This window comes from Mya arenaria, chromosome 14 (genome assembly GCF_026914265.1).
Source record: "Mya arenaria isolate MELC-2E11 chromosome 14, ASM2691426v1".
NCBI lineage: Eukaryota > Metazoa > Mollusca > Bivalvia > Myida > Myidae > Mya > Mya arenaria.
The window spans coordinates 27,247,415-27,273,781 of record NC_069135.1 but is presented as its reverse complement, the minus strand read 5'-3'; the positions used below and the strand labels follow the sequence as shown (position 1 = coordinate 27,273,781).

Below are 26,367 nucleotides of genomic sequence, written 5' to 3'. Positions count from 1 at the left end.
TCCCATCAGGACTTGTGTTTTGGTTATGGAGATCTGTCAAAATTTCGGATATTTTTCTGGATAAAACGATACACATGTAACAAAACTGTTTAAAAGGATTTAGCAATTACAGTTTAGAAGATGTCAAGCATGGAGGAATCTTATGTCAACTTCCAGCCGCCCCCAGAAGCACCGGTTTTCACTCCGACTGAAGAAGAATTTGCAGATTCTCTTGCGTATATCGCGAAAATAAAACCTATTGCTGAGAAATATGGCATATGCAAAATTAAACCACCAAAGGTGAATGCATTTTATGGGAGTAAATAAGATTGTTAATGGATTTCAATTATTTGGATTAGTTGTTTCAAAGAAATGTGGCGAGAAATCGACCAGCGAAAAATGACCGTGTACGTGCGTGTATAAACGGCAAAGATGGCGACGCTTTGTTGGCTAAGAAATTAAGTGCATTGGAAACGACTTCACTAAAATTAGATTTTCTCAGCCAAATCTGGATGGATTTGAATAATTGTTTCACCATATTGTGTGTTAATCATATTCCTATCGAAATAAAGTAATATATTTAATGGATTGGTATTGCAAATTTGAATTTAAGCGAATTTAGTGAAATTGGGTGTGATACTGTATAAACAAATTTTTCACTGTAGGACATGGTTTGTCCAGACTTAGTGTCATGTAGGCCAATTTTGAACTTCAACTGATTAAAACCAACTTTTAGCGATGGAATTAATCATTTTCCTATCCGAAATAAAGAAAAATGTTTGATTTGATCGTGCCCGTTCCGGAATAAATGAAATTTAGTAAACCCATGTTCAATGAGACACACTAGTTCAAAGTTATTTAGGTCAGCACATCAGACAATTTAGATGTCCAATTGATAAAAAAAAAGCGGTCCTGCAAAATGTGTCTTAACTCATGACAAAAACAATATACTTATACTGAAAATTATGCTTTTAGCGACATATTTTAACAACAGATTTTGTGTGATTCATAAATTCTATCATGACCTCTTTAGTTTAACTTCAATGTCATTGATTCAATGATTGATTAAACAAGTGAAAAAATTTATCCTTCCTAAGTATCATTATACTGTCATTTGGAGATAGTAATTGATAATTATTTAGTATTAGAAAATAAATTTTAAGTTACGTATTTTGAAGAAAATTGTATTTAAAACCTTTCATGTAATTGCAAGAATGCCTTCATTTGGTTTAAAGGTTTCTAGAGTTGAACATACATTACAGACAGCATCAAATGTAGCTGCTTTAATTTAGAATCTCCATTTTTATTCCACCCCCATTATTTGGAGGATTAAGTTGTTAGCTTAGCCTTACATGCTTTTCATGTCGACAATGATAAAAAAAATCAGCATAGTTGTAGAATAGGTACTGGTAGTTCTCAAGAAAGTTATCGATATTACAGTACCCGGTAATAAATTATCTTGCCAGTGTGTGAAAAAATCTACATTTTAAAGTTGCCATGGAAAATGTTGGTGTTCAAACTGGATGCTTCTTGGTTTATAGGACTGGCAACCACCATTTGCTGTTGATGTTGACAAGTTCCGGTTTGTGCCCAGAGTTCAAAGATTAAATGAACTTGAGGTAAGACAATTTATTATTTTTTGCCTCTCTGAAATAAAGCTAAAAGTAGTTCATTAATTTTATAGCACTCAAGATAGACCATCCAATAGTAAAGATAAGTGACCAGTCTTCATTGGCTGCAGTGTTCTGCTTTTATAGAGTACCAATTGAAGATTAATTATTGTTAATTTGAAAGACCATTTGAAAATCTTGGTAGAATGGAGAATTTTTTTTTGGTTTCCCATTGAAGGGCATTATAAAAATGAAGCATGTAAAGTTCAAAACACCTGTTTGAAAACACAGAATGGCTTTCTTCCTCATGCTTTTTCAATGCAAACTAAAATGTTTAAATGAAAATAATAAATACTGTTATTGCATTAGAAGATGATCTGGATGTTTATTATTTGTAAAATTAAAGTGATTCAGTGAACTGATAAGTAAATAAAGCAGTGATTATATTGGGTGCCCATTGAATTGATGTATTCAAGATGGCTGCCATTTGAGTAAGCCCACTTAGTCAAGACCAGGCAAGTTAGATCAAGCATGACATTGGTAGTTGCAAAACCACACAAAATAGGCAGGACAGTTATTTGATTTAATAATTTGTGATCAGAAATAGAAATATATTATGAATTATGAAAAAAAAAAAAATTATTGCCAAGTTGTTTCCATAATATCTTGCTTTTGATACTATAGCCTTGATAAGACTTTGAAACTGGTTCAACAAGGAATTCCTTTTTGATTTTAGACATTGAGTTGTAATGTTTTTTTTTTCCACAAGAAATACATATCTTAATAGATGTTGATATGATAAATAAAATTTCATGATTTATGTACTCTGAAGGCAAAAGACCAGAGATAATAAATATTCCTTTGCTGACTTAATCACCAAACTTCTTCCTGTTTCTGATTAAGAAGAATTTCTCTCATCTCTCACATTAAAACACGTTAATATCAGGCTTTCTGTTGTCCACTCCATACTTGATGTTGTGTTTTATATCATGATTCCTTAACATGCAATGCATTTCATCCAATCTCTGTTAGAAACATATATCTAGATCATAAAATGTCACACTGCTTTGCAGTGTTTAATTTTGAGTTTTCAAAAAAATGTGATGCTGACAAAACTGAAATGTGAATAATTTTATGTGTACAAAATTGCCAATCTACCTCCACCCTGATAGAAATAAATGATAATAATATATTTATATAAAAATAACTTTGAACTTGTTTTTCCTTTATATACTTGTACCTGACAGATTGCATTTAAAATTATAATGATTACAGTGATTCATTTTGCTGCACAATCAGAGTCCTATAATAAATATGATGCTCATTGTTTACTCTGGTGACCCATTCATCTTAAACATTTGCATCAGTCATATGCATTGCCTTCCTTTAATCTGCGAACAAAGCTGTGCTCTGGACCCTCAAATGTTTGTTCAGGACCCATAGTTTTGAAATATGGGAGTCCTGAAGAACACAAGTAAGCAGAATAAAAAATGAATCACTGTTATAATGACAGTGCATTTACGTAATTTATGTTTTTAAACGATTATATATATATATATCTCAAGAGTTTCTCTCCTTCATGTACATGTTATATAAACTCTCACAGGCAAAGTCTCGAATCAAGCTGAATTTCCTGGACCAGTTGGCAAAGTTTTGGGAGCTACAGGGCAGTACACTGAAGATTCCTCATGTCGAGAGAAAACTGCTGGACCTTTATGAACTGTACAAGGTGAGAGTTGTCTCCCTTTTGTATAGAGATTGTTTGGAAAAGTGTTGCAGTCATTTAGGCTTTTGGATGAACAAGCCTGAATTCCTATACTATTGCTTGGCATCAAGTTTTTGAACAAGCTTTGCTATATAAAATTCAGAATTTGAGCAAGCCAAAAAGACATTTGACCAGTGCAGGGCCTGAGGGCTTGTGTTATTTTCGACCACTTGTGTTTGTCTGAGAAACTCCCCTTTAACAAAGATTATAAAACTCCAAGGCAGTATGCTGAGGATTCTCCATGTCTGACAGGAACTGCTGGACCTTTATGAACTGTTAAATGTTTGAGTTGTGTAAATGCTTCTAACATTCATGATATTAAGTTCTTTCTTTTGATTTTTCATGTTTTTTTTACTGTGTCCTATACACAGTGATTTACGGAATATACTTAGATCTAGTCTATGTATTTAGAATCATGAATTGTACAAGGTATTTAAATTGTCTCGCTTCAGTATTTTATTGACAGAAATAATAAGGTAGTGTCTGTCTGAGTTCCTTCTCTTTGTCATACTTTAGCTAGTCCAGTGTGGCATATTTTTGAATGTATGATATTTGATGGGAATAAGTACAAAGGAATGAGTAAATACGTCATAAGAAACATCAGTTTTGCTTTCATGCAGCAATAAATAATTCGTCCGAATATGATTGGAACACATAATTTAATAATTAATATGATAATGACAAAGAGTTAGCACCAAGCTTTTTGTTAATATAGTGTTTTTGTGCAGGATTAACACCTAAACAAATAATGACAAAGAGAAGCTTATAAACAGTAATTTCAGGTTCATTTAGTCTTGTAAATGAACATGTCGAACATGGAGTAGCCTGTTAAACATGATAAAATATCTGCTATGCATGTAACTGCACATTATGAACTGAAATACATGTATTTCAGACGGTTGAGGGTGAGGGTGGTATGGAGCAGATATCGAGAGAGCGTCGTTGGAGCCAGGTGGCTGCCAAGATGGGTTATGAAACTGGAAAAGGAGTTGGGGGAACCCTGAAAAACCACTATGAGAGGGTTCTGTTTCCCTACTTCCTGTTCAAGACCGGCGCCTCATTGGAAGCTGCGGTAAGTTGATCGAGGATGTTATAAGTTTATGACCGTTTCTGTTTTTTGCTCAAGCGACAAAGGTTGAGGTATTGTCTAAGCTGGGTTGACACCTGAAAATCAAAAATATAAGCTAGAATTTTACATTATGGGGAAAAAAATGTTATTGTTAAAGAATTACATGTAGGGCATTTCAAGATACATGTAAGTTAATCACTAGTAACAAATGGCAATTTTGTCTGCTGATTGCACTTACATAGTGTAGTATTTGCATCATTGTGACAGTCCTCATCAAAACCTGATGTTGCAAAACTTTAATTATGGCCAAAATTTTAAATTACCAGACTAAAGATTGGACATTAGTATGAAATTTGTTCATTATGCCAATGTGCTCATGTGTTGCGAGTCTAAAAACTCTGGCTGAAGTATTATTTAGTTATGCCCAAAACTGTGGCTGAAGTATTAATTTAGTTATGCCCACAGATTGATTGAGAAAAAAAGACAAGTAAGGTTTGGCAACTGTTTGCTTGCTCTTGTTGACGTTTGATACGCTTTAAGAAATTATGGAAGATTATAAATCTGATATTGGGGGAAAAAATCTGTACTTGGCCATCATGTGATGAGATACTTGTGTGGCTTCAATATGGGTGATGTAAATGAGATTATATTACAACTGAACCTTACTGTCAGCTTTTGTTAAACATTGCACATTTTTGTGTATTTTGTATTCAAAGAAACTTGAAACTGAGTTTTCATCACTCTGTAAGTGTTTTTATTGAGTACATGGCAAATGAATTGAATATCCTGCAATATATTGATGCTTGCATCAGTTCTGTTCATGACCAAAGATACATGTATAAGCTTGATTTTCTTAAAATGACTATTAACATTACTTATTGGCTGTTGAAAAATTGCAGCAAACCTGGCTTCATACTTTTCACATTCTGAACTAGCACAGCAAACATCTTTCAAGTGCAGGGCGGCTTGTCCTTATTCCGACCACTGTGGTTGGTGAAAGAAATCGCAATAACTTTCTGTAAATAGCCAATAAGTCTGCTGTATTTTGATGGGGTAAAAAATTCTTTTTTTGTGTAAGACACCAAATATCTTGACTGTGTATCTGTTGTTCACTGTCAAAGTTGCGTTTACCTTTATTCAACTCTTAGTGTTAAACAAATGTTTTGGCAAGATGTTTGCAGTTTTTAAAACATTTTTTCTCACCTTGATTGTGTTAGTGTTTTTTCGTTGTAGAACCTGAAAATCCCTGATGATATAGATAACCAGACTGACGCCGACTATAAACCACACGGCATTCAGGCAAGGATGGAGAGTGGGAGCTATAAACGAGTGCCAAAGATGGAGAGAATGGAGAAAAAGGAAACAAAACAAGTAAAGACTTCAAGCAATTCTTATAAGAAATAAAATAATTGTATGAAAAAGAAGTTTTTCAGATAAAAAAGAGTTACAAGGGCTGTTTCAATTAAGGATTTTACTCATAACTTCTGTAATTTTAAATCTCTATATACTCCACAAAGGGCACACATTGATTTTTTTTATTTTCACAAACTTATGTTCATTTTCAATGTTGGCAAGATTCAATTTAATGTTGAAATGGCCCCCAGGTTCTCACCAGCAGTGTGACTTTAAATTAACGAATGAATATAGCTGTTGGCTACATGTTGTTTTTGTCTGTTAATGTTTTTTTGATGGGAGGGGCACTTGTACGGGTACAACTTATTTTTCGAGAGACATTTAATCCATTCATGTATATATTAATTGAACTAAGCCATCGTTGTGAACCATAGACACTATCGTACATGTGATATCATGCCTGTACACTGCTATATTCTTCAAATCTATTTCACTATGAATCAAATTCAAGACTGAAAAAGCTGCAGTTTCACTGTGCCCGTCCAAAGACGGCCATTCACAAAATTAGGGAATGAAAAGATATTCTATATTGGATAAATTAAGAAAAAAAGACAAACCATAGATTTTGATATCAAACTACAGAAGTTAATTTCCAAAGAAGTCAGTCATCATATAGGAACAAGCCATCATCTACACCAAAAATCCTGAGCTAAAAAGGCTATAATTCCACTGGACTCAAGGCGGCTATTGCTAAACTTTAATATATTTTGCCTTTCTAGTGTACGTAACATGTATATACATTGTACATGTCTGAGCACTTATGAACATGTTAATTTGCCCTTAAACTTTGATGTCTTTCAATAGAAACTTGTAATAGACTACAACAAAATTGCAGAACTCAAATTTCATGGTGCTGAAAGGGAGACAGCCATTCCAAAAATGGAAAATAGCAGAAAAAGAAAATTTCAACTGTTTTTCCAAAACTCTAGATAAAAAGTGTACCTCATGGATCATGTATGTTTTGTTCTATGTTTCAAGGAACCAGTGGTTGACTACACTAAAAATCCAGAGCTAAAAAAGCTTCAATTCCACGGTGCCGGACCAAAGGCAGCCATTCCAAAAGTGGAAGATGAGGAGGATGAAGGTATTGGCGAAATGGAAACTACAGTTACTACTAGCGAGCCGAACATACGTAAACATACATTATTACAGCATGATCATGCATGCATCCTATTATTTGACCTTGGCTGGCTGGTTTTGGTATGGGGTATATATTTTGCTTTTTGGGAATGTAGGAAAGTTAATTTAGTATTTTTGTAACAGTAGGAGTCTCAGTGTCTCAGCTGGTTTGTTTTGCGAAGATGAAAGTTGAAGTGTAAAATCTTGAACCCTGGCAAGAACTTTAATCATTTAAGATATTAAAATTAAGTTTGGTTCATGTGTTGCCAGAAACAATATTCACATGTATAACATGGCCCATAACTCTTAAAACAATGTTGAGAAATCCAAAACAAATTAGACTAAAAAACGCGAGAGGATTTGGTGTTCACTTTGCACTTTGCAGAGTTCTTGTTAATTCTACATGATGTAGATTTGAAATGTAATTAAATTTCGTCTTTATCTGATAAAGTTTAAAATGGGAGAGACCGAGTTACTTTGTTTTTATAATGATGAATAGATTTAGTAAGTAATAGAAATAGAATTTCTGATAATTTTTCAGGTGAATGTAAAAACCTGTTTGTATTCGAAATATTAACTGTTTGTATTCGAAAATGTAAAAATGAGAAGGTCTATATATATATATATATAAAACGATCAAATTTGACTTTTCTAGGCCAGTTTAATGCAATTTAATTACATTTAGTATGTCAGGGTTCTATGTTAATGGATGTCCTAAACACAACACCTGTGCCTTGTTAGGTATTTACGGTATGTTGGGTTTACACAAAATATGTTTATTTTGCACCCATGTTCATGTATATTATTTTATTTGAGCCTGTTTATTTGAGCGTGTTCATTATATTAATTTTTCCCCCAAATGTTATGAGTTTTATATCTCTTCAATCTGCTATTAAAGTGCAACAGATTTTTTTTCAAGGGTAGTCAGACAGTTAAGTGCATGTTGTTAATTAAGTATGAAAAAAACATGGTCGCAGTGGACATTTTTGGCTATTGTGATTTCATCATATTAATGAAAGACATTTCTTTTAGCCGAGGAAGAGAAGCCAGAGGTGAAAGACAGCAAGAAGATGAAGACCAGAAACAAAGCCACCAACCCAGGAATATACACTTATGTGAGTGCTAAATACTAAATCTCCTACCTTAGCTTTGGAATCATCGGCAGAGCATGGCAGACGATTAAGGATGACATTTTCCAGCGTTGTCATTCCCTTGTTTACAGCTAAAAACTTCCATTGAGGGGTCAGTAGGTCAAAGGTCATGGTCTTATGCTTCTGACAGACGCCATATCTTTGCAGAATTCTTGTCCTGTATTTTGAGTGTATTATAGCTAAATAAACAGATATGTGATTGCCTAGGAATATTATGATTGAATAAAAAAATGCCAACTTGTAGTTGTATTTGCTAGCCCGATTAAATTTCTATTAAATTTTGGTTTCTTTTTTTTCCTGAATTCAATGGCCCAACATGTATAAAAGATCCTTTGTCACCCATGATTAAGCATGAACAGCCAGTGTGGATGGAACCATGGCAAGATATTTTGACAAATCTAAGGAAAATTACTTTTTCATCCCAGGTTGACATGTACTACTGCCACACGTGTGGGCGCGGGGATGGTGAGGAGTACATGCTGTTGTGTGATGGTTGTGACGATGCCTTTCACACATACTGTCTTATACCACCTCTATCAGAGATCCCTAAAGGGGACTGGCGGTGCCCAAAGTGCATTCAGCAGGTTTGTTCAAGTTTTTCTGTCTTGACTTGAAATTTGGATGGGAGATTATTTTATGATGACTCAAATTTAAAATAAGGAGTGATTTTCTACAGCGGCCTCTAATTGGGCAAACAAAGTGATGGTTATGTCTTAATGTAAAAATCCTTTTTGTTTGATACTAATTGATATAGTTACTGTTAGGTTTAAAGTTGAGAACTAATGTCCTCGAATAACAAATTATTTAACAAAGGAATATATATTTAATCCAAGACCATTTGTTTGTCTGTGGCTGTCATGTGACTTATTAACCTCTTAATTGGTTTAACAGTAAAGAGTACATATATGTATGTCAGGGCCGCTCAGCATCATGTTAATTAAGATTTTGAAAGTAAAGTTATGTATGCTATGTTGACATTTCCAGGCATGCAGTAAGCCAATGGAAGCCTATGGATTTGAGCAGTCCAAGAGGGAGTTCTCTCTCCAGTCATTCGGAGAAATGGCCGACAACTTTAAAAGCAACTACTTCAATATGCCAGTACATGTAAGTATGACAAATGATTAATTGAACCAATATCATGCTTAAAAGAAAATGACTGCCTGTCTGATAGGTTATGGTATAAGTAAAGTGAGATTTTAAAAAGGGCAGAAAATTGGCTGGTTGCTAAGAGTAGAAAGGACACTTTGTATTGGTGTATGAAAAACTTAAATATCATGAATTTATAGAACCTTTTGGAAAATGTGTTTTATTGAATTAAGTTAAGGTTTTAACTGTCAAATATCTAATTTGAATTTTTATTTTTTGTAATCATTTTTTAAGTTTTTGAACATAGCATGAAAAATATTTTTTAACACTAAGCTTTAAATCTATGATGGCAAAAGAGTGCTTTCAAAATGGGAATGTTCATTACCCTTCTTAAACTCAATAGCTAGAACCATGTTATCAAGTATTGTTACCATTGTTCCAAGGCTGTTTGTAACAAACATGGTTATCATACAAGAAGAAAACAGCCTGAGTCTGATGAAAATAAAAGAGAAATAAATTTAGTATTACAATAGAAATTCTTTTAAAGTTAAGGATCTTCTTTGGTTGAAAATTAACTCTAAAACATAGAAAAAGTAGCAAGAGTTATATTTGCCATATTTCCAAAATCATGTGGCATATCTGAACTTTTTGTTCTAAATTTTTGATGATAATTAAAAATTGGCTTCACAGATAGAAATTTAAACAATCCATGATAGTGTTTCATGCTGATTTTTCCAATATTTGTCATATCTCTTTTAGATGGTGCCATGTGAGATGGTGGAAAAGGAGTTTTGGCGTCTTGTGAACAGCCTAGAGGAAGACGTTGCTGTCCAGTATGGGGCTGATATACATGCTATGGACCAGGGCAGTGGTTTTCCTACCCGAGGTCTGAAGGACCAGTTTGCTGATGATGAGGTATGTTGATTTATAGATCTGTCAAATGATTTGTGTCAGTATGGGCTCTAACATCAGTACAATCCAAATTAAAACCATTTACTGATGACAAAATATAATTATTTACCCTTTTGATAATGATTTTATCTTTTTGTAAAATGAGAACTTAGAAATAAAAATAAGTAGCCATATTCACATGCTATTGACCATGGTTGTGGCTGCCCTCAGGAAATCTTACAATAAGGACAAGAACATTGATGATTTCATTGATGTAGAAATATTGTAACATGTTGATTGTTATCATTATTTTCTGGCACTCAAATTCAGTTGTGGGCTTTATACACAATGTAGACAAGGACACTAAAAGTTTGTTTAGTGATAAGATGAGTAGGCCCTTACTCAACTTTGGTACATGAAGTTATTGCACTTAACATTTTTACAAGCAAACAACATAAGATACAGTTTAATAGAATTGGTGGGGGGGATTTGTCCATCTATGCAAAATATGGTTGGGGTGACTTGGAAAGTCATTTGTAAAAGGATATGTTCTGTCTGTAATGAAGCATATCTATTTATAATATATACACTTGAATTCCACAGGAGTACATGAGTTCAAGCTGGAATCTGAACAACCTGCCAATCCAGGAGGCCTCCGTTCTGTGCCACATCAATGCTGACATTTCTGGCATGAAGGTACAGTTGTGTATTTTCTTGCAATGTTTTGTATTTGATGTGAAAAATAAGATAATATGATTAACTTTGATGATTATTTGTTGGCTGCATCATTTAACTCAATTTGCAACATTATACTGGAATTACAGTAGTGAGCTAAAAAACACTAAAACAGGGATGCCAATTTTCCTCTTTTCAGCTTATTTCCTCTTTTTTGTTCACAACACAAAATTAAAATTGTTACCTTTTATCATATCTATACAAAAAATGATATTTTGTATGTAGTGTGAGTGGGATACTCGTATTTCATGCTTTTTTCCTCTTTTTTGCAAATTTTCATTTGCATCCCTGTAAAAAAAACTATTCAGTAAACATAAGTATTAGCAGTCATTTGTCTTCAAATTGTGGCAATACATATGTGTTATGTAAGATAAGATAATTATAAGGTCAGCTAGTTATAAAAAGTACAATATATCGGGCTCAGCTCTACAGAACATATAGGAAAGTTAAATATATCGGGCTCAGCTCTACAGAACATATAGGAAAGTTAAATATTTCGGGCTCAGCTCTACAGAACATATAGGAAAGTTAAATATTTCGGGCTCAGCTCTACAGAACATATAGGAAAGTTAAATATTTCGGGCTCAGCTCTACAGAACATATAGGAAAGTTAAATATATCGGGCTCAGTTCTACAGAACATATAGGAAAGTTAAATATATCGGGCTCAGTTCTACAGAACATTTAGGAAAGTTAATGATTATGCATAGGCAAACTGTATATTACCTCTAGGTGCTATGCAGATGTGTTTTTCAAGCCTCTGTTGGCAAAAACAAGGTCCAATGGAGTTACTGTATTGATATATTGTCTCTGTAGAATGTTAATAATATAAAACTTCTTTGACTATATTTCACAAGTGCCAATGGGATGTGTTTCACAAGCCTCTGTTGGCAAAAATGAAGCTGTACTGGTATATGGTCTCTGTAGAAATGGTAATAATAATAAAAAATCATGTTAATAATGAAAACAATTTTATGTTTCGCAGGTGCCATGGTGTTATGTGGGGATGTGTTTCTCCAGCTTTTGCTGGCATAACGAGGATCACTGGAGCTACTCCATCAACTACCTGCACTGGTATGGCCTGGCTAGATTGAAATTAAATTATTGATTGAAATCTGAGTCTTCTTGTCAAGTATTAACTGATTAACTTTGTTTTTGCAAGATATAAATTTTAACATCAAGAAGAGCAGTGCTAAAAGGTACTTGGTTGTAGTGTGGGAGATCAAAAAGATGATTACATATTAAATACACACTGTTTTCAATGCTGTAATTTTATGTCTCATTGGTAAATGCATATGACTTGATGTGTTGGTTAGAAATCTACAAAATGACATTCTGATCTCTTGGAAAATTTGATAACAAGGTTTGTTTTTCTTATCAATGTTTAGGTTTCCAACACATATTTACTGTATGTTTTGCAGAAGGCTACAGAAATTTATATTATTCTGCCATCCAGTCATAATTTTATTGTTTGCAGGGGAGAGCCAAAGACATGGTACGGTGTATCGGGCCATGATGCGGACAAGTTTGAGGATGTTATGAAGACATTAGCCCCGGAATTGTTCCAAAACTCCCCTGATTTGCTACATCACATCACAACCATCATGAACCCTAATATTCTTATGTCCAAAGGGGTGCCGGTAATTTTTAAAAGTTTAGGGACTTTTGTTGGCTTGAAAACTTGTCAGACATAGATATTAAAATTATGTGCAAAGATGTGTTAGTTTTATGTAGATGTAGCTTCACAACTATTCTGAACTGGCTTGCAAACTCATCTGCTTCTTGTTGGTTGTCCCGAGTCCTATTTTCTCCCTTGTGCCAAGGGGTGCCTTGTATACATGGGTTAGGATATTTTGCATTGGGGTCTTAGTTAGTTAGTTGGCAACAGGTCTGATGTAGAATAGGCCCAATTTGCTTCATAATAACACGACTGTTAAAAACACAAGTATTTTTCGGGGATTTTTTGCATATCCTTAGTAGTTTGACTCTTGGAATTGTTCTAGAATTGACTTGGCACACTACAAAGCATTTAAACCATTGTCAACAAATATTCTTAAGGGTGGTGTATGCCAGTAAGTTTGGAATTGGATCTTGGTTGATGAATAATCATGAGTATATGAGTACCTGATCGTGTGATGTGTTTTAAGATCACAGGAAGTGTAAACATAGTTAACATTTCATTTTAAGTTAATGTTTAGTTTGTAACCGTTCTAACCCACAAAACTTCTAACTTCAGATTGTGCGCACGAACCAGCATGCGGGAGAGTTTGTTATCACATTTCCCCGCGCCTACCATGCTGGATTCAACCAAGGCTACAATTTTGCTGAGGCTGTAAACTTCTGTCCAGCAGACTGGGTGGGTTAAGTTTGAGTGGAATTGATGAATCGATTTCAGCTTCTGTTGGTATAATAACGAAAAAGCATTTTCCAGAGATGATTTAATTCAGGGTTTATCCTGAAATTAGGATAGAGACCTTCAATTTCAAAATACTATATTTTTATTTTTAAAGATGCACACTTACTCCCAAATAAGATTTACCACTATTAATAATATTGTTTTAATATTCTAAAAAGGATGAATAAATGTCGAAAACAATGATTCGTATGAAGGATACTGAGTTGAATTTGAAAGAAAAGAGCATAAACGCGGTATTTCTACATTATAAAACTATACTAGACCACAGTAAATCGTTTAGCATTCACCAATCATTTAATATTTTTGCGTTTTCTGCTATTAAATACACGGTTACAATCTTGTTTTCAGTAATTTATATTTTCCATACCAGTAAATGCATTATTTAGTAAGTAGTTGAAGGTTTATCAATCAAAATCTATGTTTGTTATACATGTGTATGTATTGATTTTGAATAAGAGTGTCACTTTTAAGTTTTTTCACCAGGCATTTGCTTTAATTGATATGGGTATAACTGATTTTAAAACAAGCTAAACTTTAGTCTTTGCCCCATAACCCAGCTTGGGGCCTTAATCTCTCATATCAGTCTAACTAAACTTAAAAGTTTGCGATTTTTATCTGTTATCACTTCATGATTTTCACCAGGAGTTAAGAAGTTTCAAGGAAAATATTTTAATCAATTGGTTTCTTCAATATTTGCCAGCTGTTATGAATTTCAACAGGGAGGGAGGGAGGGCGATGAAATGTTTTTCCAACCAAAGTAATTTATGAAATGAGTACTTTGACATGATAATTGTATGACTTAATGTTTGCACTAAATACGGTATTCAGAAAAATCATGACCATTCCAATTTTCAGCTCCCAATTGGCCGTAAGTGTATTGAGCACTACCGTGACCTGCACAGACAGTGTGTGTTCTCCCACGAGGAGCTGGTGTGCAAGATGGCTGCCGACCCAGACAATCTGGATTTCCAGATAGCAGCCATGACACATCAAGATCTACTTGACATTGCAGACAATGAGAAGAAAATGAGGAAGAAATTGTTGTCACTGGTAGGTAGTCTTTTCCATAGATGAACGATGGCCCAAGCCTCTTATTGTTTTGTGTGTCTTTTTCCTGGCAGTAAATGAAAATGTCTGAACGTTTTTTTGGAACCTTTCCTTCCATAAATGTTTGCTGTATGCAGAATTTGTTGCATTATGGAAGTGACAATAGGTCAATTGAAATAGCATCATTGAGAGACATTTAATTCCTTTTAATTTTTTTTTTTAACTTGAATGATTTGTTATTGGCTTTGCATTTTTTCTAATATTTATCCATAAGTAGCATTCAGTAGCCTTTGGCAACTATCTATTATATATTTATTTCTGTAAGATAACTATCTAATGTGTATTAACAACTAAATGAATAAACCACCAGTATTCTGTCTACAGGGAGTGACAGAGGCTGAACGCGAGGCATTCGAGTTGTTGCCGGATGATGAAAGACAGTGCTCCTTTTGTAAAACCACCTGTTTCCTGTCAGCTATCACTTGTCCATGTTCACCAGGTACACTTTGTTGTTGTAAAGTTGTTATTTATCATCCTAATAAACTTGAATATTGTTTACTTTAGTTAAACTAACAAAAGCCTCACCAGGGGTATGATGATCATGCTACAATCTGTTGGCCTTTCAAATAGGACATATTACTGGTTTCTACTATTGTGAATCATACCAGCTTATTAAAACTTATATGAATTGTTTGAACAAATTCTTCCATTTACTTAATTATTTATTCGTTCCTTCAGACCGCCTGGTTTGCCTGATTCACTATAACCAGCTGTGTAGCTGCCCGCCCAGCCAATATTGTCTGCGGTACCGCTACACTCTAGATGAACTCCCGTCCATGTTGGGACGACTTAAGGAGAGGGCAGAGTGCTATGAGAAATGGCATAACCATGTGACACTCGCACTAGAGGCATCTGATGATGACAATAAAGTTGGTATGTAGATCAGGTTATCAGGTCACTTGATCACCATTCGTTGAAATAAGTTTTACAGAGCTTTAAAGCCGTAATAAAACCAAATGGACGTAATATAGACCATTTGTAAATTTTGGTAGACATTGATATAAATCAATAGATTGAATGATGTATACTTAAAATGATATATAACACTTTGAGATCTCTAGTTTATGACTATGTTTTATTTATAAAATAGTGAGACATTTACTGAAGTTACTGGATGTTTAAATGGCATAATTTGCCGCAGGTTGACGTAAAATCCCGTCAGTCGTAAGACCACTGGGTCAAGCAGCAACAAAGCTTGTAATAAGAGAACTGTACACTGAGAGGGTTTGATTCCCAGTGGGGGAACATATTTGAGGCTTCTTACATGGACACCCAGTACCGGTGAATTTGACCTAGAAAGCGGACTTAAGAGTGTTTAAAATAAGCTGGCAGCTTTCTACATAATCAAGCTAATATAAATTGGTATAAACAAAAGTTATAGCATTAATTTATTATATCATTCACATCCTTTGCAGATTTATCCGAGTTGAAGAACCTTCTAAATGACGCTGAAGAGAAGCATTTCCCTGACTCTGAGTTGATGCAGACGCTAAATAGTGCCGTTACCGAGGCCATGAAATGTGCCAACGTCGCAAGCCAACTGGTGACAAAGAAAGTTAGAACTAGGTAAAGTGCATTGTATTGTTATGACCTCGATTGTTGGGTATTCAAGAAACTAGACTGTCTGCAATTTTATGCTGGAATTGAGCAAGATGCTTGGATTTGTCAAGGTTTCAAGAGTGATCCACTTTTTGGGAAAATAATGAAAATAATCATATGTTTACTTTTAATACTTTTTAACCATTGAAAATACATGGAATAAAGGTATTGGTTTCAATTTCTTTTCAATTCTCAACTAACAAGTAACTGCATGCATATTTTATTATGTATATGTTATATGCATTTTAAATGAAGGACTGGTATTTCTTGTCCTGATTTCAATTCCTTTCCTTTAATTACGTTTATTGACTAAATGTACGTGGATGTGGCAAGTATAGCTAGCTATTCCAGTATGATCCAAAGAGTAAATGCAATTTGTACCTAAACCTTCGATATTTAATGTCACTTAGTTCCTTCTGGCATTAGCTCTACAAATTATATTTCTTGTATTAGTACTGACTCTGTATTCTATTTAATTTATTTAAACACAAAGGCCAATGTTTGTAACCATGGAGCCAAAATCGACCAGATGATCATGATTTCCTTGTTTCAGAAGACAGAGCATGGATGGGAAATACATTGCCAAGTTAAGTCTGGAAGAATTAAACTGCTTCTACGAACAAGTGGCGAGTCTACCATGTATTATCAAGGAGGGAAAACTGCTTAAGGTGAGATAGCTTTCCAATATCCCAAAGCTATACAAGTTAGAATAAATGCTGGAGTTTACTTATAAATAGTTCCTTTGAGTAGTTATGTTTAAGGGAGAGAATGTTTACGTCATTTACGGTAGTTGTATAGATGCCTTTGCTCTTACTCCAGAGGCATTGGCTTTGATTCCCACCAGGGAAATGTTCTTTTGGCCTCAAGGACACAGAACCGGTCTCTAGCTAGAAACAGATTTTAATGACAGCTGTTTTATTAATTAAGCTAAAGTTAATTACTAGTAATATTAACCAATGTTAACATTTACATGTTCATTTCACTTGTAAGTTAAATGTTATATTTCAGGAATTGTTAGAATATGTGCTTAACTTCCAATTTCTGAGACAAAGGAGGCTTAAGAGACTGAATCTACAGACTCTAGCTAGCTTAAAACACCACTTACAGTTGTTACTTCAGGAAATCTATTTAACCAATGCAATGATATATTTCAGGAGTTGCTAGACCAAGTTCTTAACTTCCAATCTGAGGCAAAGGAAGCCCTAGAAGCTGAAACTCCGGACTCGATCAAGCTAGAACACCTAATTGAGTTTGGATCTACACTGGATGTAGACTTACCCGAGATGCCAAAATTAAAACAAGTAGGTGGCCTGTGTTATTGTCATTTGAATTGACTGATTGTTAAACGAAGTAATCTACCGGATTGAAATTCAAGTCTAAATAGTCTATTGAAATCACAATTTGGATGTTTGACTTTTATGTTTGTTAATTGGTTTAAGGTAATTGATATCAATTAAGGGTGTCTCTATTTCATGTTGATTCTTAAGTGTCCTCACCTTATTGTTGGCTGACTGAACATGGATCTTGATTAAAATTTCTTACACAGGCACTCAATTAACCCTTCTCTCTAGGTTCTACAGCAAGCCAAGTGGCTTGACGAGGTCCGTGAGTCCCTCTCCGACCCTACGTCAGTCGTCTTGGAGACCCTGCGGAAGCTTATGGAGTCAGGTGTTGGCCTCTCCCCCCACAATGCAGTCGAAAAAGCTATGGCCGAGCTACAGGAATTGCTCACGCTCAGTGAGAGATGGGAAGAGAAGGCTAGGATCTGTCTTCAAGCCAGGTTCATTTATATATTAACTTTAGTTTATACTTATACCTTGTTACTTAAAGTTTATTATCTGTTTTCTTGGTAAAAAGTGGGATGATGTCTGTTTTGAGGGTGCATGAGAACATATGTGGTGCAGATAAAACTAAATCACTTAATAGACCACTTGTGGACTCCAATATTATTTAGGGGAACAAGTTTCTCATGAAATTTCATATTGGTGACAACATGGACTTATTACAAATATAAAAGTCTTTTTGATGAATTTTTAGAAATTGTGTTGTTTTTTTCAAAGATCCAGGCTGTAGATGACTGTTATTAAAATTTAGAATTTGATTTACTTTTTTGTTGTTTTTTTCAAAGATCCAGGCTGTAGATGACTGTTATTAAAATTTAGAATTTGATTTACTTTTTGCCTTGGTACTTAACCCTCATTTTATGTAATTTAAGTAGTATTGTACTGTTTGTACAGTAAACAATGATGTGCCCACAACATTTCTGTTGTGTTTTTCCCTCTTCTTGAGCTTCATATATTTAACTTTCCATCATTTAATATTTGCACAGACCTCGCCATGTAATGAGCACATTGGAAGCCATTGTAAACGAGGCGTCTAACATTCCCGTCTACCTACCAAATGTCCACACCCTGAAAGAGGCTCTACGCAAGGCAAAAGATTGGACGACCAAAGTTGAAGCCATCCAAAACTCTGACTCCTACCCCTATCTGGACATAGTGGAAAATCTCGTGAACAAGGGCCGACCGATACCAGTCCGCCTCGATCAGTTGCCACAGGTGGAGTCCCAGGTTGCAGCGGCAAAATCATGGAGAGAGAGGACGGCACGAACATTCCTGAAGAAAAATTCTACCTATTCTCTGCTTGAGGTATGTTGTGCATTTCGACAAGTGGTTAGTATTGCGAAAATATTACATTACAGCGACCAATAGCTTGCTGTTTAAAATAAAATTAGAGTAAAGTTAGGATAAAATGAGCAGTCTCTCTAGAATCATAGGAGCGATTTCATACCAAGGCATGATGATTTCAGTAGTTCTCAGCTTAATTTAGATAGAAAATAGATTACATTATTTAAATAAGTCTTTGATTGTAATAAAAAATAAGAAACTAATGTATGTTTTGCTGGAATATTTCTTATTCAGCAGATTTTTTTTTCTTTTAAACTGTTTACATGTGAAGAGCGATATGTTCTGACCTATAGAAATAGAGCAATTTTATATTAAACACCTGGTGCCTGTTTGGACATGGTGGAGTATGCATGTCCCTATATGCCTCCAGTAGATGGGTTGCCATTCCTGTTCTCCCCAGAACTCACAACCTCGACCTCCAGTTGTGTTATGCAACAATTGATAAAATGAGCATTTCCTCATCGACAGGTCTTGTCACCAAGAAGCGACATTGGAATATACAGCAGCAACCGTAAGAAGAAGAAACTGCGAGAATTGGAGCGTAGCATTTCAGAGAACAGCTTGTCAGAGGTGAAGATTGTGGAACAGAGGGATCCTGCTCTCATTGTAAGTAGTTGTGACTGCAAATTTGGCCCAAATTTTAATGAACTTAATACATGTAATATTATTGATATTCTTATACTTTCGAAAGGAAACCAAAACCTTTTTGAATTGTGTTTTATTTAAGATATTTGACTTTTGACAGTTTTTCAGAAAATGAGAAAAATAAGTGTTATTCATGTCAAACATATCATGTTATTTGATGTTGACCTAAATATTTGATCGAAATATGAGTTATTTTTAATACATATTTAAATTTTCCCCCTTTCCCAGGTTGCAGCATTCAAGATGGCGGAGGAAAAGGAAGCGGAATCCATGATGGATCTCCGGATCAGAAATATGGAGAAGATCCGTAATGAAGGAATGGAGGCGCGATTCTGTATCTGCAGAAAGGGAGCTTCAGGATTCATGCTACAGTGTGAACTCTGCAAGGATTGGTTTCATGGTGAGTTGGGGCTTATAAGCTGTTTACTGTGTTAGTCTAGAGGTCATTGATGGAAAGTGGGACAATGAAAGCGTGGGTCTTTATCTGCAAAAAGGGGGCCTTTGGATACATGCTACAAAGTGAACTCTCAGTTTAACAATCGTTACATCGAAATCAGCTGAACACACACAGCTAGTCAACCATTTTGATAGAAATACCTGATAGTTGTACAAATTGATGTTTATGCAAGTGTGTAAGTGATAATATTCAATAAATGTATAATGCAGCATAATTTTCCAAGTAAACAAGAAAGAATGCATGTATTACTTATTTCTACTTGGTATTTCAGGTGCATGTGTACCCCTTCCAAAGTCAGCAAACATCAAAAACCGTTCCTCACAACTGGCTGCTGTACAGGCTGCCAAAGATCTCAAATTCCTCTGTCCACTTTGCCTGCGATCCCGTCGACCTCGCCTAGAAACCATCCTCTCACTGCTTGTCTCCCTGCAGAAACTGCCAGTCCGCCTACCTGAGGGCGAAGCATTGCAGTGTCTGACTGAACGTGCCATGGCATGGCAGGATAGAGCTCGACAAGCTTTAACCACATCTGAACTTGCCTCAGCCTTAGCCAAACTAAGCGTCCTCAGTCAAAAGATGGTTGAACAAGCTGCAAGGGAAAAAACTGAAAAAATTATCAATGCTGAACTTCTTAAAGCTGCCAATAATCCAGAATTACAAGGACACCTTGCTAGTGTGACTCATAGTGCATTCAGCAGGAGTGGAGGAGGAGACGGCCAGCCTGGTCAAAGGACTGCCGATTCAGGAATAGGTATAGACCTTGAGAGTGCCCTGGACATGCCCCTCTCCCCACCTTTGCCCCCTGGGGATGATTCCCAGGGAGGGGAGGAGGATTACCAACTAGAAATCGAGGTTGTGAGTTCTGGAGAAAACAGCAATAGCAACCCTCCGACTGGTGGCATGTCAGAGCATGCATATTCTACAATGTCCAAACTGGCACCAGGTGTGTATTTTATTATGCCTTTTGCATGACTTTTTTGGATACATGTCTGCTTTGATAAAGTGTTTGATTTTTTTTCAACAGTTGTATAAAGAAGAGATATTGATGATATCAATCTTTCTTAAGGTTTTATGCTCAAGTTATTTGTTTTGATAAAACTTAACCATATTAATCAAATCAGTGGCCCAAGAGTAGACATAAGAGCTGTTTATTATTTTCCTTATATAAAGAACACTTATAGCAGTCCAAACCAAATCAATGCTTCCCTCTTCAGGAGTAACAACACCAAAGAAGCAACAACGGAAGACACCATTGTTACCAAGACAACTAGAAAACCCTGTACTGGAGCTATCCGACCAGGCCAAGGTCCAACTGGAGATACTGATGATGGAGGGGGATTTGTTGGAAGTTTCCCTGGATGAAACCCAGCATATCTGGAGGATCTTACAGGCCTGCCAGCCAAGGACGGAGGAGAAAGGGGTGGTTGAGTATGAGGTAGGTTTGAATCAGTCTTTGAAATTCAGATTTTAAATCCTTAGCCCTGCTTACTTCTATATTCTTATAAAGTTCGAAACATTATACAAGCTTGATTCACATAATCATAAGTATTGATATTCTACAATTTTTATCACAATTTAGTTCAAGGATGGTTACTCTGATTCAGTTTGTGTTTTTGCTCAAAGAAATTACAGGTTATCAGAGTGGTCTTAAGGTAGGCATTTCACCTGTGTGTGAGATTCCTGGAAACTTATCCAACAATTCATTTCATTTTTTGGGCCAGAAAAGGACTTTGACTCTGTATTAAAATTCTATGGGAGGCTGATTATTGCAACTTAATTTTTACAAATGTTTTATACAGCATAAGGCTTGTGTAACTTAAACTGTTTAAGTGGCTGTAAAACAATAAGAAATCTTCAATATTGTAAAATGAACCATTTCTCAAATTTTTATAATTGATTTGTGGCGATTAAAAACGCATGTGTCTTTAATGCAAATTAGTTGAACAAATACATTTAAGGTTGATTGAATACACCTGCTTACAATTAGATATTAGTGTACATGTAGCTGATTTTTTCCTTCATTCTATAGGACTATGAAACAAAGATTGGCTATGACGGGGAAAGAATCAAGATCAAGAAAGAACGAGACCCAGAAAAGAAGAAGTACAAAATCAAGCGTAAAACCCTGGAGGGTATTGACCCGCTTAAGCCCAAGAAGGTCAAGGTCATTACTGTGGGGCTGGATGGAGAGAAATTAAAGAAGAAGAAACTGAAGGTCATGAAGCCAAAGATAAAGAGAGAGTTTGATGAGAATGGAATGGGTAAGAGTGTGTTTTAATTGTAAAACCATACAAAATTGCACATTGCTTGTCCTGACAGTCAGGAAAACAACAACATTGTTATTTTGATTTTCAAGATTGTCGAGCACAAATCCATTATTATTTGTTTTAATGCAATGGTTACAATTATCACAAGCCCAGTCTTGCACGGACAAAATTCTGAATTATTATTTAAGACTTCTGGCTCATACATCCTAAAGATGACTGTACATGTTGGATTTTTTTATTGATTTTTAAAGCGGCCAAAAATTTGGTCTCAAGGTCTGTTAAACAAAAAAGTAGAGACTGTTGCCTTACAGATATAGCAATACCTGTTACCCTAATTTTGATGTTGACTGATTATCTTTTACCTTGATTGACCCAAAAACACTATTTTTACCATTCAAGTATTAGACCAATTCTTATTTTATTCCTGTGTATTTCCAGAGTTTGAAGAGATCATTCCCACTACAGAGGAGTTGACTGGGCCGCTGTGTATTGACATCAAGCCAGATAAGCTGAAGAAACTGAAGAAGCCAGGAGACAAGCTGGACAAACCCAGGAAGAAGAAAAAGATCAAGCTTCCGGTATGTTATAGTTACTGTACCAGCTACACAAGTATATTGGAGTTTTAAATATATTTCATGCATCCAACATAATCCAGGACAAGAGGTGACCCCATTGATTTAGTTAACATATTTGGTCACTAAACTCTATTTCGTACCACAATCGCTGCTATTATTGGTGTCTTGAACAGTGTAAACATGTTGTCCACGTGATAATCATTGACACCATATTGGGTGCAGGAAATCATATTTGGGTTGAATTTGCTTTATTGATTGCAATACCTCAAAGACATATTACGAAGTTCAAATCAATATTTTGTTTCCAGTGACAACATGCACATGTATAGCAGGGCCCATTACTGTAACTTATTATCATGAATTATGCTCCTTTACATCAATACAGCTATGAACTTTTAGCTATCACTCAAAAATGGTTCAATATATTCAAATAAAACATTGTAAAACAAGGTATATTACTCTGACTTGAATGGTATTAAGAGTTATGCCCCTTTACCACATAACACAGACGAGTGTTTGGTGTTCACTCTGGGACAGAAATGAAATCTATTTCAATTATTATTGTTATGTGACTATAAAAGGTCTACAAATTTGTTCATCATTGCCAAGTAAATGAAGCTTACTTTTACCTCTTCCTTTTTTCTGTAGGTGAAGGTGGAGGATGGTCAAGTGGTTGAGAAGAAGAAGAGGAAGAAGCGTACGCCCAAGGAGGTGATGATGGCCGACGATGATGAAAGCGATGAGGACTGTGCTGCTCTCAAATGTCTTAAACCCACCGGTATGTCATGTGTTAAATGTATAAAGTATTGCATGTTTTTAGTTTCACCTGTTGCTAGAGACAACACTTGAATGCAAAATTGCATACTGAGGCTTACAAATCTGGCCTTAAGAATTGTTGGATATTTTCAGCTATGGGATCTGTGACCCACATGCCTGACAAATCAGTGTTCTCTGGTAATTATATGGGGTTCTAGTGATTTGCACATGATCAAAATTATTTGGTGTTCCAGGGGGTTCCAAGTTCAAAATGGGAGTACAATTTGTGAGGCTGAAAAACAGAGTGGCATCTCTTAAGGTTAAGGTGTAACCATAGTTTGTGTTTACAGACAAGTGTGTAATGATTTAATGTAAACCATTAGTAAATAGTAATTAAGAATGATCTACCTTTTTTTCCATTCACAGGAGAGGTGAACTGGGTCCAATGTGACCGATGTGAAGACTGGTTTCATCTGCTGTGTGTCGGTCTGGCAGAGGACGAAGTTTCTGAAGAGGAAGAGTATGAATGTTTCAACTGTAAGCAGGGGCGGGGCCAACAGGCCGTCCTGGTACCCCCCGGGATGGGTGCAGAGCATGGGTCAATGCACATGCAAAGGTCGCCAGGGTCACTAGGGTCAGCCCTTGGGGGAATTGGGGGCAAGGGAGTCAGCAGTATTTTTGGGGTCTCAGAGCAGATCCAAAGCCAAGGACAAATTGTACACAGTACTGGAAGGAATATCGCAGGAATGCATAATTTTGCCGCAGATCTTGGGGCATTGAGGGATTTGAGTGAAGTAGCGAGTGGAGTGATTGAGAACAGATTGTCGTTGCAGGATAATGGTAGTTTGATGTGCAATGAAGATGTTGAGATTTCTATGGATGATGACGATGAGGAGGAGGAGGAGGAGGATGACAATGACGATGATGAATGTAATCAGGTATCAGGAAGTTATGGACAGGCTATTCACAGTGGGAAGAGTGTTGGTGAATTATCAGGTCTTACAAAGGTCACGCAATTTGTGTATGAGACAGACGAAAGTTCACAAGATGAAGTAAAATCCTCGTATTCTATTGGTGGAAATAGTGTAGACTCTCAGAGTGAGCAAGTGGTTACCATGGGAACTGACATCTAGTGAAATGGGGAAAAAAACAGGATATAATATTTTTGCAATGTTTACTTTGAAGATATCATCATGTTGTACAGAGCATTGATTTGTGTCTGTTTCTTGTGCTGTATAATCGATTTTGTACATAACAAAGTATGAGTTAGCCGGTTTTTTTAACAGTACCAATTGTGGGACAGATTGGAACATGTTTAAAGACATAATTCCAAGTAGTAATGCATGTTTTTGTTTTTGATAAGTTTGCAATTTGTATTATTTGGTTAAGATCAACATTTGTTTGGAAAAATACAGGAGGATAACATATACTTTTATAATATACAGAAGTTGAAGGAACATGTCAAGTTTCATTACTCTTTCTAAATACATAACTTCCTTTTTTATTGCACCTAAAATTTAACTGGCGAAAACACATGTTTGAGGCAAAGATCTTTTAAGATTAAAGCCTATTTTCTGTAAGACTGAAGCTTTTCCCATAACTTAAAATTTTGAAGCTTTGTAAAAATGTGCGTGTTAAGTTATTGATATTTTATCTGAGTTACCTTTGAGTTTGTTTTCGTGTAGATGTAAATTTTGTGTTTTTTGTTACTTTTCAGTCATTTTTGTGAATATCGATATTTTATACTACTTGTAAAGTGTTGTATTTTTTGTTTAGGTCAGCATATTAAAGTCATTTTAAAGAAATCCCAGCCTTACATATGTGAAATTTGGTTTGACTGAATGACCCCATTTTATGTCAGTATCACTTACAGGGGTTTTGAGGGCAAAAAAAGAAATTGTTAAAAGAGCGTTTACTGAAACAGTTTTTTCATGTTTTTAAAGATGGGTCAGTTTACGTCCGATTTAAGTAAAATAAAAAGAAAATTTACAAACCTTTATAACTTTAATGTACTTATGGTATTTTTTTAACAAGTAATCAGCCATGAAATAATACTACAATTATATGGGGACACCAGTCAACATCTAACAAAGAGGATAAAGGAGCTAGATTATTTGTGGGTCTGACTCCTTAAAACCTGATCATCGTACAAACAACTTGGGGAATGAGAGGGGTCTTGTGGTATGTATGTCATCTCTGAACCAAGAGGGTTGTGGGTCCGAACCCCTCCAAGGAAACATTCTTTATTCTTTCAAAGTAGACACTAGTACTGGTTTCTTCCTATAGAGATTTATATTATCTAACAACTGTCTTCGGCATCCAGCTTAAATGTATTATCAACTTGCGATGATATCACTAAATTAAAGTGGAATAGCAAAAGCTTTCCTTTTCTCTGGAAATGAGGTCAGGGACAGTTTTCTCTCCATTACCAAAACACAATTTATTATGGTAGAAATGTTCTAAACTAAAAGCAGTTTAGTACTAGAAGTACTTGTAATATTTGAAGTGATACATGTATGAATATATATCATACGATCTTAAAACTATTACAATACAGACAGTTTTTAATCATACACTGAGTTACATGTATTCCCTATAATATTAAGACTCATTATGATCATATTTTTAGAACAACAAGTATTGAATACTTGATTTCCATTACTCCAGTTCCCATGAAACTTGTTCAACAAGTTCAACACCATTTGTATCTATAAGATCTTTAAACAAGTGTCATAGTTTATAAGTAACTTTTGTATTGGGTGACAGTTAATGATATTCATTAATGATTTGTACAGAAAATTGTTATTGAAATGTGCTTACTTTTCATCGTTATTTATATCCATTTCATCACTATGTTTTCCTTCTTGCAAATTTTGTTTCAAATTTCTATCGTTTTCATTTATTTCATTTAAATAACAGAATAGACACACACCTCCATAAGTTTCAGCTTTCACTTAGTGCTTAAATTTCATTGTTGTTTATAATTGAATATTATTTTGTCTGTACATGGTTTGATGTCAATAAAATAATTTCATCTGGTA

The 26,367-nt window shown here is 35.2% G+C and overlaps 1 protein-coding gene across 3 annotated transcripts; it reads left to right on the top strand.

Annotated features, from left to right (window-relative positions):
* Positions 1-26,367, top strand: LOC128217355 (lysine-specific demethylase 5A-like). Of its 3 annotated transcripts, none has more exons than XM_052924464.1 (30): positions 1-279; positions 1,521-1,598; positions 3,196-3,318; positions 4,250-4,426; positions 5,657-5,794; positions 6,815-6,920; positions 7,988-8,070; positions 8,532-8,690; positions 9,091-9,210; positions 9,952-10,107; positions 10,687-10,779; positions 11,803-11,891; positions 12,295-12,457; positions 13,054-13,173; positions 14,089-14,283; positions 14,665-14,779; positions 15,019-15,213; positions 15,756-15,906; positions 16,493-16,607; positions 17,094-17,240; positions 17,511-17,719; positions 18,269-18,587; positions 19,095-19,232; positions 19,500-19,671; positions 20,000-20,671; positions 20,943-21,163; positions 21,758-21,989; positions 22,434-22,573; positions 23,219-23,348; positions 23,753-26,367. In XM_052924464.1, exons 1-30 carry the CDS (start codon positions 121-123, stop codon positions 24,457-24,459), a joined length of 5,622 nt encoding a protein of 1,873 aa, XP_052780424.1. In that variant the 5' UTR covers positions 1-120; the 3' UTR covers positions 24,460-26,367. The 3 variants fall into 3 exon arrangements, with proteins under 3 accessions (XP_052780424.1, XP_052780423.1, XP_052780422.1); XM_052924463.1 differs by having other exon boundaries at positions 6,815-6,968; positions 16,496-16,607; XM_052924462.1 differs by having other exon boundaries at positions 6,815-6,968.

Coding starts and splice junctions, on each gene's coding strand:
- LOC128217355 (XM_052924462.1), top strand. CDS start 121: ATGTCAAGCATGGAGGAATCTTATGTCAACTTCCAGCCGCCCCCAGAA. Junction 17,720..18,268: donor AGGATCTGTCTTCAAGCCAG/GTTCATTTATAT, acceptor ATATTTGCACAG/ACCTCGCCATGTAATGAGCA. Junction 21,164..21,757: donor AAGGGGTGGTTGAGTATGAG/GTAGGTTTGAAT, acceptor TTCATTCTATAG/GACTATGAAACAAAGATTGG.